General features: G+C 38.4%; 1 protein-coding gene across 2 annotated transcripts in view; it reads left to right on the top strand.

The window, feature by feature from the left end:
• The window catches only part of LPIN2 (lipin 2), a 78653-nt gene that overhangs the window by 20724 nt on the left and 39235 nt on the right, over positions 1-18694 (top strand). For both annotated transcript variants that reach the window (XM_008074761.2, XM_008074762.2), the window contains exon 2: positions 7580-7780. In XM_008074761.2, coding sequence (XP_008072952.2) covers positions 7580-7780 — 201 coding nt within the window. The remainder of the gene's footprint in view (positions 1-7579; positions 7781-18694) is intronic.

Genomic DNA, 18694 nt, shown 5'->3' on the forward strand with positions numbered 1-18694 from the left:
AAACTAGAAATACTAATAATAATACCACCTTTAAGGTGACTCTGAGTTGATAATGAATGTATGAACTTGAATTTGGGACATAGTAAGCTCTCAAAAAGAGTTGCTGGTAGGGTGATAATTGTTAATGTTACTGTGTTTCAAAGAAGTACTATAAGTGTTTTGATATTTGTTAAAAGACCTGACTAATTTTTGGTTTATTGTAGAGATGAGGTCTTGCCAAGTTGTCCAGACTGGTCTCTAACCTGTGGGCTCAGGCAATCCACTCGCCTCTGTCTCCCGAAGTGCTGGGATTACAGGCTAAACCACTATACTCTGCATTCTTTATTTCATTTTTCCCTCTCTCCCACTTTTTTCTCCTAATTCAGTCTAAAATATGATGAATAGTTTGTGATGTGTGCTTTTGTTATATTTCTAAATCTTTGCTTTACTACAAAGGCTAGTGTCTTCAAGAGGGTAGTTCCCCATATGTGATTATGGTTACACATAATCATGCTGGTTCAGAGTTTGGTGTTTCCAGGCATTGATCGTGACAGACCTGACTTTGTCATTGTTGGGCTTTATTGTGACTGGTTCTGGCATGGCATGTAGGAATAGAGTTTTATGGTGCTGGATTCTGCTTAAAGAGAAAGCTCTTTAACATACCTCCTCGTGTGTATGATGATCAACTACTCTTCTGCAGAGGTTCAGCCTCCGTAGAGCAGGGCCTGAGGTGGAGGAAGGGAATGAGAAAGAAAGACAGGAGACAGCGGAATTGGGAGGTCTCTCTTCAATAAATGAGAGCAAGCATGCCTTTTATATAGGGCGAAACGAGGGCAAAACTGTACAATGGACTATTGTAAAAACAAGCAGCATCAGCATCTGGGCCAGGCATCCAGGCCCAGTGTGATTGACCTCTCGTCGCTTTGCTTTATTATAAAGTAACAAATCAAGGTTAGGGGAGATGAGGGAGCCACAGTGAAATTATGTTGCTACTAGAAGGCCAGCTGTTCTGTGTTTATTTTCTTGTACCTGGGGCTTTATTGTAACTAAGATTTTATCTGTACTATGTGTACCCGGATGTGTGGGCACTCAAGACACTGTTTCATGTAGCAGACTACATTCCTTACAGCCTGCCTCTGGCTAGGATGCAGAGTTTCCAAGCGAGACCTTGCCTACGAGCTTGGGCTATTCAAGGCCCGCTACGTTTTATGTAGCAGGTTGCATCCCCTACCTGCCTTTGGCTAGAAAATGCAGAGTTTCCAGGTGAGACTGTTGCCTACAAGCCTGGAGTACTCAAGGCCTGCTACAGTGGCAGTGCTTGTCTCTCCCCACATTACATCTGCTCCGAGATGAGGGAGTATAGGCTTGGTTCCTTGAACACAAGCCAAGAACACAAGGACCTTGCCAGCTATGCTTTGGTTTCCTTCACTCTTCCTCCAGATGTAACCATGAGGAAGCCTCTCCCTCCAGCTTGGTTGGGGCGACCTTTCTAGCAGGTTGTTTGTTCATCATTCCTGGGGTGTAGTGCATGTTAAGGCACTGGGCCCCCTTTCCTTTTGTTTTCCCAACCTTTATCATATAGATCGAATTGTTTTATATCTGCTAAGAGAAAACCAACTATTTGACAGCCTGTATTTTTCTGCATTTAGCAACTGGCATTTACACAATAGATTTTCATGTATAACAGCACTTCCCTTAACCACTGTAATTAAAATCATCGTAAATGGGTGTAGTTACACTTAATTATGGAATTTTTGCTCTAGTTGATGTAAGTTTGTTACACATTTATGTTTATAAGACTTGTTTGTGGCTGAATGCAGATGCTTAAAATTTATCATTTTTCAGTTTTAAGAAAAGGCCTAATATTTATTAATTTTTAAATTTCTTGTAATAAAATTAATTTTTTTCTCTTTTAATTTTTATTTTGAAACTGTGGGATACAATTCAGGGTTAGGGGTGCAAATGTTCATTGTGCAAGCACCCTTATTGACGAGGTGTGCCCCCCTTCCCCAGGTGGATATCGACTACCAACAATCCCAGCTATCCCCCCCATTCCCCTCCCTGCAGTTTCCCCCTACTTTCAGTCCCTTTCCTACAGTAATATGGTAGTAGTTCAGTGTCCACTTATGAGTGAGAACATGTGATACTCATCTCTTTGTTTCTATGAGAGATCACTCAGTATTATAAGCTCTAATTCCATCCATGTTGCTGCATAGTTCATGATTTTGTTCTTCTTTATGGCTGCATAATATTCCATTGTGTATATGTACCACATTTGTTTTATCCAGTCCTCTTTTATGGGCAGCATGGTTGGTTCCATGTTCTTGCTATTGTGAACAATGCTGTGATAAACTTACGTGTGCAAGTATCTTTTTTATAGAGTGACCTGAGTTCTCCCAGGTATATTCCCAGTAGGGGAATTGCGGGATCATATGGAAGGTTAATTTTTAGGAGTTTTAGGAATTACCACACTGTTTTCCACAGAGGCTGTACTAGTTTACATTCCCACCAGCAGCGTAGACGTGTTGCCTTTTTGCCACATCTTCTCCAGCACCTGTTATTTGTGAGTTATTGACGATGGCCATCCTGACTGGAGTTAGGTGGTATCTCAGTGTAGTTTTAATTTGCATCTCATTAATTAGTGAGGCTGAACATTTTTCTGTGTGTCTGTTGGCTGCTTGTATGTCTTCTTTTGAGAAGTGTCTATTCATATCTTTGGCCCACTTTGTATTGGAGCTGTTTGTTTTTTTCTTTTCAGCACGTTTGAGTTCCTTGTAGATCCTTGATGTTAGGCCTTTGTCAGACATGGAGTTGGCAAATATTTTTTCCCAGTCTGTGGGCTGTCTCCTTGCTCTCTTGATGGTTTCTTTGACTTTGCAGAAGCTTGTCAGTTTAATGAGGTCCAACTTGTCTGTCTTATTTCTTATTGCCTGAGCACTTCGGGTTTTGATCGGAAATTGGTTGCCAGTTCCAACTTCCATAGGAGTGTCTCCTGCATTTCCTGAGGTTCTTACAGTTTGAGGTTTTACATTTAGGTCTGTGATCCATTTAGAGTTAATTTTTGTATATGGGGATAGGTAGGGTCCTGTTTCAATCTTCTGCATGTGGTCAACCAGTTTTCCCAGCACTATTTACTGAATAATTTCTCCTCTCCCCAGTAATGGGTGGTGGAGGCTTTGTCGAAGATGAGTTGGTTGAGAAATTGAGGTTTAGCTTCTGGGATCTCAATTCTATTATTGGTCTATATATCTCTGTTCTTGTACCAATACCAGACTGTTTTGATTATTGTAGCTTTATAGTATAAAGTCTGGGAGTGTGATACCTCCTGCTTTTTTTTTCCTGAGGATTGTTTTGGCTATTCTTGGTTGTTTATGTTTCCATATGAATTCCTTAATTGTTTTTTCTTGGTCTGAGAAGAATGTTGTAGATAATTTGATGGGTATTACATTAAATCTGTAGATTGCCTTAGACAAAATGGACATCTTAACAATGTTGGTTCTTCCAGTCCATGAGCATGGAATATTTTTCCACTTGTTTGTGTCATATTTGATTTCTTTGTGCAGTGTTTTGTAGTTTTCATTGTGAAAGTCTTTTATGTCTCTGGTTAGGAAGATGCCAAGGTATTTTTTTTTTTTTTTTTTTTTTGTGGCTGTTGTAAATGAAATTGTGTTTTTTATTTGGGTTTCTGTTTGTTTATTATTGGTGTATAGAAATACGATTGTCTTTTGTACATTTATTTTATACCCTGAGACTTTGCCAAAGTCCTTTATCAGTGCCAGGAGGTTTTGGGCAGATTCTCTTGGATTTTCAAGGTATATAATCATGTCATCTGCAAAGAGAAATAACCTGACTTCCTCTTTTCCTGTCTGCATACCCCTGATTGCCTTCTCTTCTCTGATTGCTCTAGCCAGGACTTCCAAAACTATGTTGAACAGGAGGGGCGAGAGTGGGCATCCTTGTCTTGTTCCAGTTTTCATTGGAAATGGTTCCAATTTCTATCTGTTTAGGAGTATGCTGGCTGTGGGTTTCTCATAGATGGCTTGTACTATTTTGAGGTGTGCTCCACGTATGCCTAGATGTTCGAGGTTTTTATCAAGAAACGGTGCTAGATTTTATCAAAAGCCTTTTCTGCATCTAATGATATAATCATGTGGTTTTTGTTTTTACATCTGTTGATGTATTTAATTACGCTTATGGTCTTACGAATAGTAGTAATCTAAAGATTGACTACTTGGGTGCTGTTTAATTAATGTGCTTGCCATGACAGGGAAAAAGCATAGCATACCATGAATATACAAATACTTAGAGAATATACAAATTCTGATGGACTGTTTTAGATTGCTAAGAATTACTACCTGGCAAAAAAGGGTGAAAAGTTGCACTACCCAAGACTGAATTTTAATGACTTCTGTCTTTGGAAACATTCTTAACATATATAAATTATACACTGTGATCCCAGATATAAGGAACAAAAAAGATGTTATTCTCTTTTCCTCTAAGTCAGTTACAGTGCTTTCTTATGAAACAAAATTCAGTGAGATATTCACAGGGCAAGTCAGCATATGAAAAGATGTTCAACATCATTAGCTATTAGGGAAATGCAAGTTAAAAATCAGTATCACTACATACCTGTCATTATGGCTAAAATGAAAAATAGTGACAATTGCCACCATGTGGCAAGGATGCCGAATAACTCTCTCTCATACATAGCTGTCAGGAATGTAAAATGGTACAGCAACTCTGGAAAACAGTTTGGCAGTTTTCTAAAAAACTAAGTATGCAATTTCTATGCAGTCTAGCAATTGTATTCCTGGGCACTTAGCCCAATGAAATGAAAACTTACTTTCATACAAAAATCTGTACATGAATGCTTATAATAGTGGCTTACAATAGCCCCAAACCGGAAACAGCTCAGCTGTCCTTTAACAGGTGAATGACTAAACAAACAGCTGTAGTACTGTACCATGGAGTACTGCTCAGCAACAAAAAGAAACAGACTTTGATACACACAACAACCTGGATGAGTCTCCTGAGAAATATGCTGAGTGAAAAAGGCAATCCTAAAAGGTTACACACTAAATGATTCTATTTATGTAACGTTCTCTTAAAAAATGACAAAAAGTTGGAAGCAAAAAAAATTTTTAATATTGATTATATGTTTAAATGTATTATTTTGTATATAGTAGATTAAATTAAAAAACTCTTACTAAAATTTTTTTAGTGACAAAAAGCATAGAGATGGAGAATGGATTGGGGTTGCTAGGGATACAGGTGGGAGTGAGGGCAGGAGAGCAGTAGGTGTGTCTGTAAAAGGCAAGAGATGATAGAAGTGTTCTGCATAGCTAAATCAGTGTTGGCAGCCTGATGGTGATGCTGCACTTAGTATCCCAAACTGGGTAAAGGATAGATAGCATGGGCTCTAGCTGTTAACTCTCATAATTACATGTGAATCTACAGTGATCTCAAAATTGAAAGGTTAATTTTTAAAAATAGAAGAGATATTACATGAATGTTCTAATGAAACACTGTTTTCTTCCCACATGTTTCTTTTTAAGTGTCATTTATTGATGGTTATTTGATCTTTCCTTTTGTCATTCAGTAAATAATTACTGATCACTTGGTATGTGCTTAATTTAGCTTATCTGTCGAGTTCAAATTAATTATCTAAAACCAAAATCATCGCTAGATTGTAATTGTTTTAAACTTACTACATAAAGGATGCCACCTTATTTTGTTATTTAGTAGTAAGTTTTGCAACTAGTTTGTATAGCTCACAGCCATCGTCTCTTCTGTAGTTACATTTTGAGGCCTTGGTAACATTAGCTTAAAAATATTTTTTAAATTTCCAGGGTAAAATTATTGTGGCCACGCTTCACGTTGTAGCACTGGTGGACCTTGATTACATATTTATGAGCAGAATCAGGTGTTTGTTGTGAGCATTCATCTTTTAAGACTGGGTGAATTTTTGTGTAGGCACATGTTCTGGCAGACCCCTGAGTTTTCCCAAGAGGATGGCATTCTTTGTCCCAGTTCAGCTTTGGGCTTACCTGGTGACACAAAATGTGCTCTCCAGAATGTTTCAGAACATTGAACTTGGAGTTTTGAGGTTAGCTCCAGAGCTGGGTTTAGAAACACAACCATGCTTAATGGTAAACAACCTGGACAACAGTCAGTCCTGTGGTTGGATGATAGCCTCTAACTTAGCCAGAGCAGTGGAGGGTCTCTTACCTGCCCTGCATCACTCTGGACCTCAGAATGACTTTCACTGAATTGTGCTTTGACATAATATTAGGGGTGTCATTTTCTTATGAATGAAATTGAGAATGTATTCAGTAGCTGGAAATGAAATCTGACAACTTTAACACTTTTGGGGGGGAGGGAATATTCTGCACTCTTAGCTTGGGTGACATAGTGAGACCCTGTATCTAAAAATATTTTTTTTTTAATTAAAAAATTTGTTTTAAGGTTGGAGATTTGTTGGTGGTGGTGAAAGAATTGAGGGTAGGCCAGGGAGATAAAGCCAGCCCTTGCTTCACCTGCACCTCCCCTCCTTTGACTTTCTAGAGGACTCTTGGCAGACTGCTGGTGATCCTGATTTGAATAGCGAATTCAAGTTAAGGAACAAGATTAGAACCCTTTTCTGTACTTTCAGCTTTGTGGAACACACACACATGATCCAGTTCATTATGTTGAGGCATTGAAGGGATTTTCCTTGAAAGTAAAATTATAAATGGGTTAGACCCAGGGTAGCTTCCCAAGGTCTATTATGAACCATAATATTCTATTAGTAGTGTAGGGCATGCAGCTCTCACTTATTACATTGTTTTGTTGAAAGAGGAATGAATTTCTAGCCGGGCTTGGTGGCTCAGCCTGTAATCCCACACTTTGGGAGGCTGAGGTGAGTGGATTGCCTGAGCCCGAGGGTTTGAGACCCGCCTGGGCAACTTGGCGAGAACTCATCTCTACAATAAATCAAAAAATTAGCCGGCCATGGTAGTGCACGCCTGTAGTTTCAGCTACTGGAATGCTGAGGTGGAAGGATCGCCAGAGCCCAGCAGGTCGAGGCTGCAGTGGCCGGAAGCAGCCACTGCACTCCAGTTTGGGTGACAGAGTGAGATGCCATCTTAAAAAAAAAAAAAAGAAAAGAAAGAAAGAGGAATTTCTAGTTTCTCCTAGGGCTGATCTTTTATTTTTGTTTTTGTTTTTGTTTTTTTGCTTGACTGCTATGGCCAGAGGGTTGAATAGCCCCAGATATTAAGGGGGCTTTAGGCAGGAGGGCAGCAGTGGTGGTCAGGGTTCACTGGTGATTCTGTGCTGGCCCTGAACTTTGTTGGGGAAATCCCTAATGGCAGTACCAAACAGAATGGTGGGAAGGAAAGGGAACTTCGGCATGCTTCAGGTCCTGGCTAGAACAGTCTCTGAGGCACAGACCAGAACAATCTGGGATTGTCCATGCATGGAAATGTGTAAAAACAGTGGTAGCATGAGACTATCAGGATTCAGTGAGCCATGTGTTTTTTCATCACTGCTGTTAATTATTTGTCATTGTTAATGGATCCACAGATTCACTGTTAACATCTTATGTAATTTTTTTTTGCAGTCTCAAACCATGAATTATGTGGGACAGCTGGCTGGGCAGGTCATTGTCACTGTGAAGGAACTCTACAAGGGCATTAACCAAGCTACCCTCTCTGGGTGCATCGATGTCATCGTGGTGCAGCAGCAGGATGGCACCTATCAGTGTTCACCTTTTCATGTTCGCTTTGGGAAACTGGGAGTCCTGAGATCCAAAGAGAAAGTGGTGAGTGCAGTGTATATATCCTGTCCTTAGGGAGAGGAAGAATTAGTATCAGAGTCAATTATTGTTGTGAGCTTTCAGCGTCTTTTGTTTTTTAATTGTGAAAACCTGAATGATGTGAAGTCAGTGTTTTAAGAAGTCAACCTTTGTGCATTGCTTTTGAAGTTACTTCTAAAATCACAAAGCTCTACTACAGGAAGTCTCCCAAAAAAAAGTGAAACGGAAAAGTATAATAATCCTGCATGCTACAATCAGAAGAATAAAACAGAAACTAGAGTTATAAATGGAGAAGTTAGGCATATTTAGGAAAAAAAAATTGCCTTTACCTTATACCAGCACTTTAAAATATTTAGGTTAATACTATCATACTAATTGCAAATGGAATAGGTTGCTATAATGAAGAATACATTACATTTGCTTAAAGGAAATGAATGTCACATTGTAATTGTTTCTTTTGACAGAGCTGTAAAATCTTGTTTGTAATCTAAATTCTGTTATACCAGGACTTATTCCCAATTTTGACTGAAACGTTAACCCACAGGCCATAGACTCGTTGACTTTCATTTGTTTTAGGGAAGATTCATTCAAGAAGAAAATATTTGTGTTGTTTATTTCTTTTTTGTATATCCTCTTCCCTTCAGGTTATAGAGCAGGAAGGTTTGCTGGTATATCTGATGTCAATAAGTTAGAAAACTGAACTAGTAATAAAACTATGCAGATACATAGTAGTATTTTTCTTTCTACTCCTGACTCGCAGTATCTACCTAAATAATGTAAAGAGCTTTTGACAAGATTTTTTTTTTTTTTTTTTTTTTGAGTTGGTCTCACTCTGTCGCCCAGACTGGAGTGCAGTGGCCGCTCCCAGCCACCGCGGCCTCGACCTGCTGGGCTCCGGCAATCCTTCCACCTCAGCCTTCCAGGTAGCTGGAATTACAGGCATGCCCTACCACACCCAGCTGATTTTTTGATTTATTGTAGAGATGAGGTCTCACTGCCCAGGCGGGTCTCGAACCTGCGGGCTCAGGCAATCCACTCACCTCAGCCTCCCAAAGGCGCGGGATTACAGGCTGAGCCACCGAGCCCGGCTGACAAGATTTTTGATACTCAGTATTTTCTGGCCGAGACCTGAAAGTTTGTGTTAGAGGACCACTGGCATAAGTTTAAAACATCTATTTTCAGCTTTTTGCTATTTCACATAGCTGATCCTTCGATAGAAGTGTCCCTCAGTTTAATTAAACTTGTTATTTTGAGGATGAAAGAAAATGGATGTCACAAAACTAGATACTGTGTTTTGTTTTGCATTTCTTCAAGAAAAACATCTCATTTCTAGATGTCACAAAATCAGTTGCCGCTAGAGAGCCACATTTCAGGTAGCAGGGTTTGTGTGGTCTGGCGTCTGTTCAGAGTCAGCCTTTAGAAAGCAAAAGCAGTTGAAGTTTACTTAGTGACTTAGAAAGTATTCACTTCAAAACAGTGTTGTTTAGCCATGGTTAGCACTCAGGAGTTTTTTCTTTCTTTCCTTCTAACTGTTAGTACTTTCAGACCGAAACTATTGCTAAGGACTCTGTAGCAAACTGAAATTTCCCATTAGTTGTACAAGGATCTATTTGTATAACTACTTATGAGGCATTGTCATCATTATTCTGATGGAATTAGATTTTTTAGATTGGAGCACTTCCTTTCTATTTTTTTCTTTTTCTTTTTTATTATTTTTATTTTAAATTTTTTTTTGAGTTGGAGTCTCACTCTGTCACGCAGACTGGAGTGCAGTGGCCGCTCCCAGCCACTGCAGCCTCGACCTGATGGGCTCCAGCAATCCTTCTGCCTCAGCCTTCTAAGTAGTTGGAACTACAGGCACGTGCAACCACGCCCGGCTAATTTTTTTGATTTATTGTAGAGATGAGGTCTTGTCAAGTTGACCAGGCGGGTCTCCAACCCGTGGACTCAGGCAATTTACTCAAGGCGTGGGATTACAGACTGAGCCACCAAGCCCGGCCCAGAACATTTCCTTTTAAAAGAGAACGTGCAGGCAGGCATATATAAATACTTTTGTTTCTGTAAATGGTAACTGAGCAGATAAAATACCTTTTCTGCATGCTATGTGCTTCTAATTTGGGAAGTAATAAAATGTCTGTGCAAAGCTACACAATTCATTGTGTTAAATATATTGTCAAAACTTTTATTTTTTTTTTTTGGAATCTCACTCTGTCACCCAGGCTGAATGAAGTGCAGTGGCATGGTCAATCACAGCCACTGGAGCCTCTGCCTGCTGGGCTCTGGTAACCCTTCCACTTCAGCCTTCCAAATAGCTGGAACCGTAGGCGTACGCTATCACGCCTGGCTTATTTTTTATTTATTGTAGAGATGAGGTCTCACCAAGTTGCCCAGGCTGATCTCAAACCCCTAAGCTCAGGCAGTCCTCTCGCCTCAGCCTCCCAAAGTGTTGGGATTACAGGCTTGAGCCTCCACGCCTGGCTTACTTTATTTATTAGTAATCAGAATATTGAGATGTTTATTAGTTGAAAAATACCATCACTACATTATATATAGATTTTGAAAAGTACTTTCTTTGTTACTTAAATGCTATAAAGAAATAAGCCTATTTCCTGGGTTTATTTTATTTTTTTAAGAGACAGAGTCTTACTCTGTCACCCAGACTGGAATGCAGTGGTGCAATCATAACTCTCTACAGCCATGAGCTCCTGGGCTCAAGTGATCCTCTGGTCTCAGCCTCCCAATTAACTCTGGCTATAGATAACATACCACATCTGGATAATTTTCTGATTTTTTGTAGAGATGAAGTCTTGCTATATTGACCAGGCTGTTATGTTTATTAATATAATGACTAACTTCTGTGTAGGTAAAATTCCTTCAAATAACTAGTTTGCTACACTCTATGTAAATCTCATTAAATTTAAAAAAACTTTTATATGTATATAGGATTATAATTTATAAAAATGATCACGTAAGGCAGTGTTCAATGATAACTGTATGTAAACAATTGAATATCGCTGTATAGATACAGTTCAGTCAAATGTGTATTGAAAGCATCGTGTGCCTGTTATTTTCAACATGTTAAAAAGCAAATTATCGAGAATGGGCTAGTTTACTAACACAGAGGAGTACCTGTATTTGTTCCTCCTCTTATAACTATATGAGAATATTAGTTTTTATGTATTTTTATTTTTCCATATTTGAAGGTTTACCCTCCTTACTTTAAAAAAGTTTAAATTTTTTTTTTTTTTTCTCAGTGTTTTTTATTGTGGTAAAATCACATAAACCTGTTTTGGCCTAGCCAAAAGCTAGAGTTACTAATAAGAGTGGGACACAAGAAAAGATAACTTTTTGTTTCCTACTTCCTCCCTTGGTGATTCAGTAACCCAAAGAATATAATTGGAAGGAAATTTGGGCATTTGATTTACCAAAACACAGCTTTCTTACAACAGTAAAACTGAGACTATACCTACCTTGAGATATGCTGGCAATTTGCATTAACTATTTGTCTTATTTTGTCAGTTTGGGTTAGGGAAGACTGGACATTGATTTGAAAATAAGTCCCAAATCTTTGAATATGGCAACACCTATGACATGAACTTGAAATTATGACCACCTTAAAGCCACTGTGTAGAAAGATGCAGTATAATAATTTTACCACTGCCATTGATATGTTTTTGTTTGATAAAACACCAGTACTCCCAAGTATATTTTATAACTTACGAGTTTAATTTTAGAAGGTAAACCTGCACTTGTTATTTTTAATTATTCACTTTGTTGACTTGTCACAAATCTGATGATTTATCAATTAAATAGCCCAGTGTATTTGAACTGTTTATGTTGCTGAAGACAAAAATTCACCTCCCACGAGCACAAGCAAAAAAGCTTGCATAGGTAATGTCAAGAAGCATTTGATAGGGTCAGTGCTGTATATAGAGACTCTAAAGGTTTTATCAGAATTCTCTTTCTCTCCCCACGTCTCTCTCAGCTCTGCTTCTGCATGTGTGGGTCTCTCTAATGACCGCCAATACCTCCAGGCTCACTTCCCATGATCCTAATCCCAATAGAGAGAGAGAGCTTCCTACTGAAGTATCAGTATTTAGTCTCCTTATCAGACTCTGGAGCCATTTACTGTAACTGGGGATGGAATATATTGATTGGCCTTGCTTGGACAACAGGCCCACCTTCACTCCTTAAAGCCACACCTGAAATACAGGTTGAGGATCCCTTATCTGAAATGTTTGGGAACCCGTGTGTTTTGGATTTCACATTTTTTCACATTTTGAAATATTTGCATTATACTTACTGGTTGAACATCCTAAGTCTGAAAATCTGAAAGCTGAAGTGCTCCAACAAACATTTCCTTTGAACATCATGTCACTGCTCAGGAAGTTTCATTTTTGGAACATTTCAGATTTCAGGGTTTTGGATTTGAAATTCTCAACCTGTATATGATTTGAAATGGAGAATGAATACATCCCCAAAAGACACTGGATGCATTCTTATGCAAAGAGTGAGTGACAAGCCAAATCAAGTGTCTGCTACGTCCATTATTTCTCAGAGATAGCAGAGATTTCAACATCTTAGTCATGTTGTGTTGAGCAAAATTGAGCCACAGTGTAAGAAATATGACTCCGTGGAAATGCATGGTTATTTTATAAACCAGTTTAATCTTTTTCCTTTGTTACCTTAAGACTTCATGACATAGTCTTTTAAGAATCTTTAATATTGGCAAAATTTGATGTTAGATTTAAATTTTGGGAAGACTAAACTCCATTCAGAGTCAAATCATGAGAATAGAGTAAGTAGTCATATTGTCATGTTTGATCTCCAAAAGTAAAGGCTATGTAGTGTTAGTTTTTCTAAGATGGTGTGTAAATAGTTCAGACTCTGAATTTGCATCCTAAAGAAGCATTATCTATTTCCTTGCTACATTGGGTAAACAGATAACTTCCACAAATGAAATCTTTGAAGGTTGTTTGTTTGAATCTTCTTTTTTTTTTTTGAGTTGTAATCTCTCTCCGTTGTCCCGGCTGTAGTGCAGTGGCACCATCACGACTCACCGCAGCCTCGAACTTTTGGGCTCAGGTGATCCTTTTGCCTTAGCCTCCCGAGTAGCTAAGACTACAGGCATGAGCCACCACACCCAGCTAATTTTTTTGTGGAGACGAGGTCTCACTATGTTGCCCAGGCTGGTCTGAACATCTATCCTCAGACTATCTATCCTCCTGCCTTGGTCTTCCAGAGTGCTGGGTATTAAGGGCATGAGCCACTGCACCCAGCTTGAATCTATTTTTTATTGAAGATAAAATAACTAACTATTTAATTTGTATTTTCTTACTTGACCTAAACAAAGAATTTATATAACAACAAATCAACAAAAAAGTGATTGTTTTAATTATTTTCTATGTCTAGCATCTAGTTAAATACAATTGAATATCTTATTTGGGTTATCCTGAAAAACCTAAAATTTAGGATTATGGAACCAATTTAGTTTCACCCTACTTCCTTTCTTCTAATAGATTAGGGAAAAAAATGTTATTTTACTATTTCAGTTCTCATATAACTTCTTAAGTTAGTAAAGAGGCTTCCTATGATTATAGAAGAAACTGCCATTGTCACAGATGCTTCAGAAATTTTGTATGACTCCAAATGTTCAGGTGACTTCTGTCAGCCTAAGTTTTTTTGCAGTAAATATTCACAATAAGCCGGACGGTAGTGGCTCACGCCTGCAATCCCAACACTTTGGGAGGCCAAAGCAAAAGGATTGCCTGAGCTCAGGGGTCCAAGACACACTTGGGCAACTTGGCAAAACCTCATCTCTACAATAAATCAAAAAATAAAAATTAGTTGGGCATGGTGGCGCACGCCTGTAGTTCTAGCTACTTGGAAGGTTGAGGCAGAAGGATTGCCTGAGCCCAGCAGGGCTGTGGTAGCTGTGAGTGTGCCATTGCACTCCAGCCTGGGTGACAGAGTGAGACTACAGTTCAAAAAATAAAAATAAAAAAATTCACAATAAAATAAAACACCAAGAAGGCTGAGCAGAAGATGAGTTAGGGTTGGTGTTTGTCCTGTGGAAGCTGATTTATGCAGCTGTTTCTTTTAAAAAGTAAAAAGAAAATGAGTTATTGTATAAAGTAATTGTTCTATTAACATTTCTTAAATTAGGATTTTTTTACTTATTATTCTGTATTTAATTTTTAATTATTCAGTTTCCCATTTTCTTTCATCATATTATCCATTCTTTTTTTAGCACCATTATTGCTTTATAATGACATACAGTAAACTGCACATAATTTTTGTTAATTTAATTTTTTTTGTTTTAAAGATGTGAGGTATAATTCTGGGTTAGGCATACAAATGTTCGTTATCCATATATCCTTGTTAATGAGGTGTGCTTCCCTGCCCCCCAGCAGTTTCCCACTACTGCCAATCCGTGGTTATTAGTTTTACGACAATTGTTCAAGGTCCACTTATAAGTGAGAATATGTGGTATTCAGCTCTTTGTTTCTGTGATAGGTCACTCAGTATTATAGATTCTAAGTTCATCCAAGTTACTGTGAAGTTCATAATTTTGTCCTTCTTTATGGCTGCGTAGTATTCCATCGTGTATATATGTGTGTCTGTGTGTGTGTGTGTGTGTGTGTGTGTATACATGCCACATTTTAAAAATTCAGTCCTCTTTTGAAGGGCAGCACGGTTGGTTACATGTTTTTGCTATTGTGAACAATGTGCAGGTATCTTTTTCATAGAGTGATTTGAGTTCCTCTGGGTATATTCCCAGTAGGAGAATTGCAGAGTCATATGTCGTATGGAAGGTTGATTTTTAGATCTTTTAGGAATTGCCAAACTGTTTTCCGCAGAGGTTGTATTAGTTTACACTGCCACCAACAGCGTAGAAGTGTTACCTTTTCGCCTCATCCTCTACAGCACCTGTTGTTTTTTAAGTTACTGATTGATGATGACCGTCCTGACTGGGTTTAGGTGGTATCTTAGTGTGGTTTTAATTTGCATTTCTTTGATGACTAGTGTGACTGAGCATTTTTTCATGTATCTGTTGGCTGCTCGTGTGTCTCCTTTTGAGAAGTGTCTATTCATATCTCTTGCCCACTTTGAAATGGGTTTTTTTTTTTTTTTCTTTTCGGCACGCTTGAGTTCTTTGTAAATCCTATTTGTTAGGCCTTTGTCAGACATACAGTTGGCAAATATTTTTTCTCAGTCTGTGTGCTGTCTCCCTCTTGATGGTTTCTTGGGCTTTGCAGAAGCTTGTCAGTTTGATGAGGTCCCACACTTGTCTATCTTATCTCTTATGGCCTGGGCACTTGGGATTTTGATCAGGAATTGGTTGCCAGTTCCAGTTTCCACAAGGGCATCTCCTGCATTTTCTAAGAACCTTATACTTTGAGGTTTTACGTTTAGGTCTTTGATACATTTAGAGTTGATTTTTGTGTATGGTGATAGATAGGGGTCTTGTTTTAATCTTCTGCATGTGGTCAGCCAGTTTTCCCAGCACCATTTATTGAATAGGTTCTCCTCTCTGCAGTGGTTGGTGGTGGAGGCTTTGTCAAAGATGAGTTGGTTGAGAAATTGAAGTTTTGCTTCTGTAGTCTCTATCCTGTTCCATTGGTCTGTATGCCTGTTCTTGTACCAATATCAGGCTGTTTTGATTATTGTAGCTTTATAATAAATTTAAAGTCTGGGAATGTGATATCTCCTGCTTTGTTTTTTTGCTGAGGATTGTTTTGGCTATTTGTGGTCATTTATGTTTCCATATGAATTCCTGTGTTGTCATTTTCAGGTCTGAGAAAAATGCTGCTGGTAATTTAATGGGTATTGCATTAAATCTGTAGATTGCTTTGAGTAAGATAGACATCTTAACAATGTTGATTCTTCCAATCCATGAGCATGGTCTTTCAAAATCTCTGGTTAGGAAGATACCAAGTTATTTCATTTTTTTTTCCTGGCTATTGTCAGTGAGATTGTGCTTTTTATTTGGTTTTCTGTTTATTGTTGATGTATAGAAATGCGACTGCCTTTTGCACATTTATTTTATACTCTGAGACTTTGCCACAGTCCTTTATCAGTGCAAAGAGATAGATTTTGACAGATTCTCTTGGGTTTTCAAGGTATAGAATCATGTCATCTGCAAAGAGGAATAACTTGACTTCCTCTTTTCCTATTTGGATATCACTAATCTCCTTCTCTTGTCTGATTGCTCTAGCTAGGACTTCCAAAAATATGTTGAAAAGGAGGGAGGTGAGTATAGACATCCTTGTCTTGTTCCAGTTTTCAGGAGAAATGGTTCCAATTTCTGTCTGTTTAGCAGTATGCTGTCTGTGGGTAGATAGCTCTTATTATTTTGAGGTATGTTCCATCTATGCCTGGATGTTCGAGGGTTTTTATCAAGAAGTGGTGCTGGATTTTATTGAAAGCTTTTTCCACATCTAATGATATAATCATGTGGTTTTTGTCTTTACATCTGTTGATGTATTTAATTACATTTATGGTCTTGCAAATGTTAAACCAGCCCTGCATCCTGGAGAGGAAGCCTACTGGATTGTGATGGATGATTTTTGACATGTGTTGTTGGATTCAGTTTGCTAGGATCCTTTTGAGATTTTTAGCATCTATGTTCATCAGGGATATTGGCCTATAGTTCTCTTTCTTTGTTGGGTCTTTACCTGGTTTAGATATCAATGTGATGTTAGCTTCATAAAATGACTTGGGAAAAGTTTCATCTTTCTCAATTGCCTAGAATACTTTCAGTGGGATTGGTATCAGTTCCTTCTTGTATGTTTTGTAGAATTCTACTGGAAAGCCATCTGGTCCAGGGCTTTTTATTTGTTTGTTTTTGTAGGTAGTTTTCTTATGACATAGTCAATTTCCTGGATCGTTATTGGTCTATTTAGTGTCTCAATTTCTTGTTTCAACCTGGAAAGATCTTGTGATGTCAGAAAGTACTCCCTTTACATTTTCAAGTTTGCTTCCATACAAGTGTACATAGTAGTCTCCGATAATCTTTTGAATTTCTTTGGGGTCAGTTGTGACTTGATCTTTTGCATTTCTGATTGTGTTTATTTGGGCTTTTTCTCTCTTTTTCTTGGTCAGTATAGCTAGGATAAGCATCAATCTTGCTTATCCTTTCAAAGAACCAACTTTTTGTTTCATTGATTTTTTTATTTTTTTGGTATTATCTCTTTGTCTTATGTCCTGAATTTGGGCTTTTATTTTGGTGATCTGGATTCTTCTGCTGAAGTTAAGGTTTTGGTGGTCTTGCTTTTCTACTTCCTTAGGTGACCTGTTAGGCTGTTAAACTTATTTATGATCTTTCTATTTTCTTCATGTGTATTTGTATAGATATGAATTCCCCTCTTATTACTGTCTTCATAGCATCCCAGAGGTTTTGGTAAGATGTTTCTCCATTTTCATTTGTTTCCAGGTATCTTTTAATCTCTGTTTTGACTTCCATGTTGACCTAGGTACTGTTTAGCATCATACTTTTAGTGTCCACGTCTTTGTGGGTTCTGAGGGAACTTTGTTGGTGTTGATATTTATTTTTATTTCACTGTGGTCTGAGAAGGTGCGTGGCAGTATTTCAGTCTTATGGAATTTGTTTATGCTTGATTTATGGCCGAGGATGTGGTTGATCTTAGAGTAAATTCCATGTGGTGATGAATAGAATGTATATTCCATGTTTGTTGGGTGAAGTGTTTTTTAGGTAACAGTTAAGCGTCACGTTGAGGTTCCAGATCTCCTTGTTGATTTTTTGTCTTGATGATCTGTCTAGAGTTGTGAGTGGGGTATATAGGTTCCCAGCTATGAGATATTGTTGGGATCAATATCTTTTTTAAGTTTACCTAGAAGCTGCTTTATGAAATTTGGTGCTCCTATGTTGAATGCATATATATTTAGGATATATATTTCTTGTTGATGGATTGAACCTTTTATCATTATATAGTGGCCTTCCCTATCTTTTAATTTTTGATAACTGAAAGGGTATTTTGTCTGATATTAAGATCATGACTCCTGCTTTCTTTTGTGTTCCATTTGCCTGAAATTTTGTTTTCCATCCTCTGACTTTGAATCTGTGAGTGTCCTTTCCTGTGAGATGAGTCTCTTGGAGAGAATATATTGTTACCTCATGATATATTATTCATTTTGCCATTCTGTGTCTTTTCACTGGTGCATTTAGTCCATTCACATTCAGGCTAATTATTGAGATATGAGAGTTTATCCCTGCCATGAGGTTCTTATAGAGTTTGTTTTGTTGCTGTTTGTTTGTTGTCTCTCTTTTGATTTTTGGGTTGATTCATGTGTGTTTTCAATCTCTTTCCTACATTCTTGGGAAGGGCGTTGTCGTTCTTTTTTTCCCTTCTTCTGTGTTTAATACTTTCTTAAGTGTTTCTTGTAGAGCTGGCCTGGAGGCAGCCTAAGCTCTTAGGGATCGAATGTCTTGGAAAGATTTTGATTCTCCATCACTGATGAAGCTTAATTTAGCTGGGTAGGTAATTCTTGGTTGAATTGTTTGTCTTTGAGAACTTTGAAGATTGGGCTCCAAGCTCTCCTAGCCTTAATTGTTTCTGTGGATAAGTCTGCTAAACTGCAGGTAAATGAAAGAATATAGTTGGATTAGTTTTTGCACATGCTTGCTCTATGAAACCATTGCCACAATTAAGATAAGGAGCAAGCTGGGCTCGGTGGCTCAGCCTGTAATTCCATACCTTGGGAGGCTGAGGTGAGTGAATTGCCTGAGCCCGTGGGTTCGAGACCCGCCAGGGCAACTTGGTGAGACCTCATCTCACAATACATCAAAAAACTAGCCGGGTGTGGAAGTGCGTGCCTGTAGTTCCAGCTACTTGGAAGGTTGAGGCGGAAGGATCACCGGAGCCCAGCAGGTTGAGGCTGCGGTGGCCGGGAGCAGCC

Source organism: Carlito syrichta, unplaced genomic scaffold, assembly GCF_000164805.1.
Source record: "Carlito syrichta isolate Samal-C Ts95f unplaced genomic scaffold, Tarsius_syrichta-2.0.1 Scaffold317479, whole genome shotgun sequence".
NCBI classification, from domain to species: domain Eukaryota; kingdom Metazoa; phylum Chordata; class Mammalia; order Primates; family Tarsiidae; genus Carlito; species Carlito syrichta.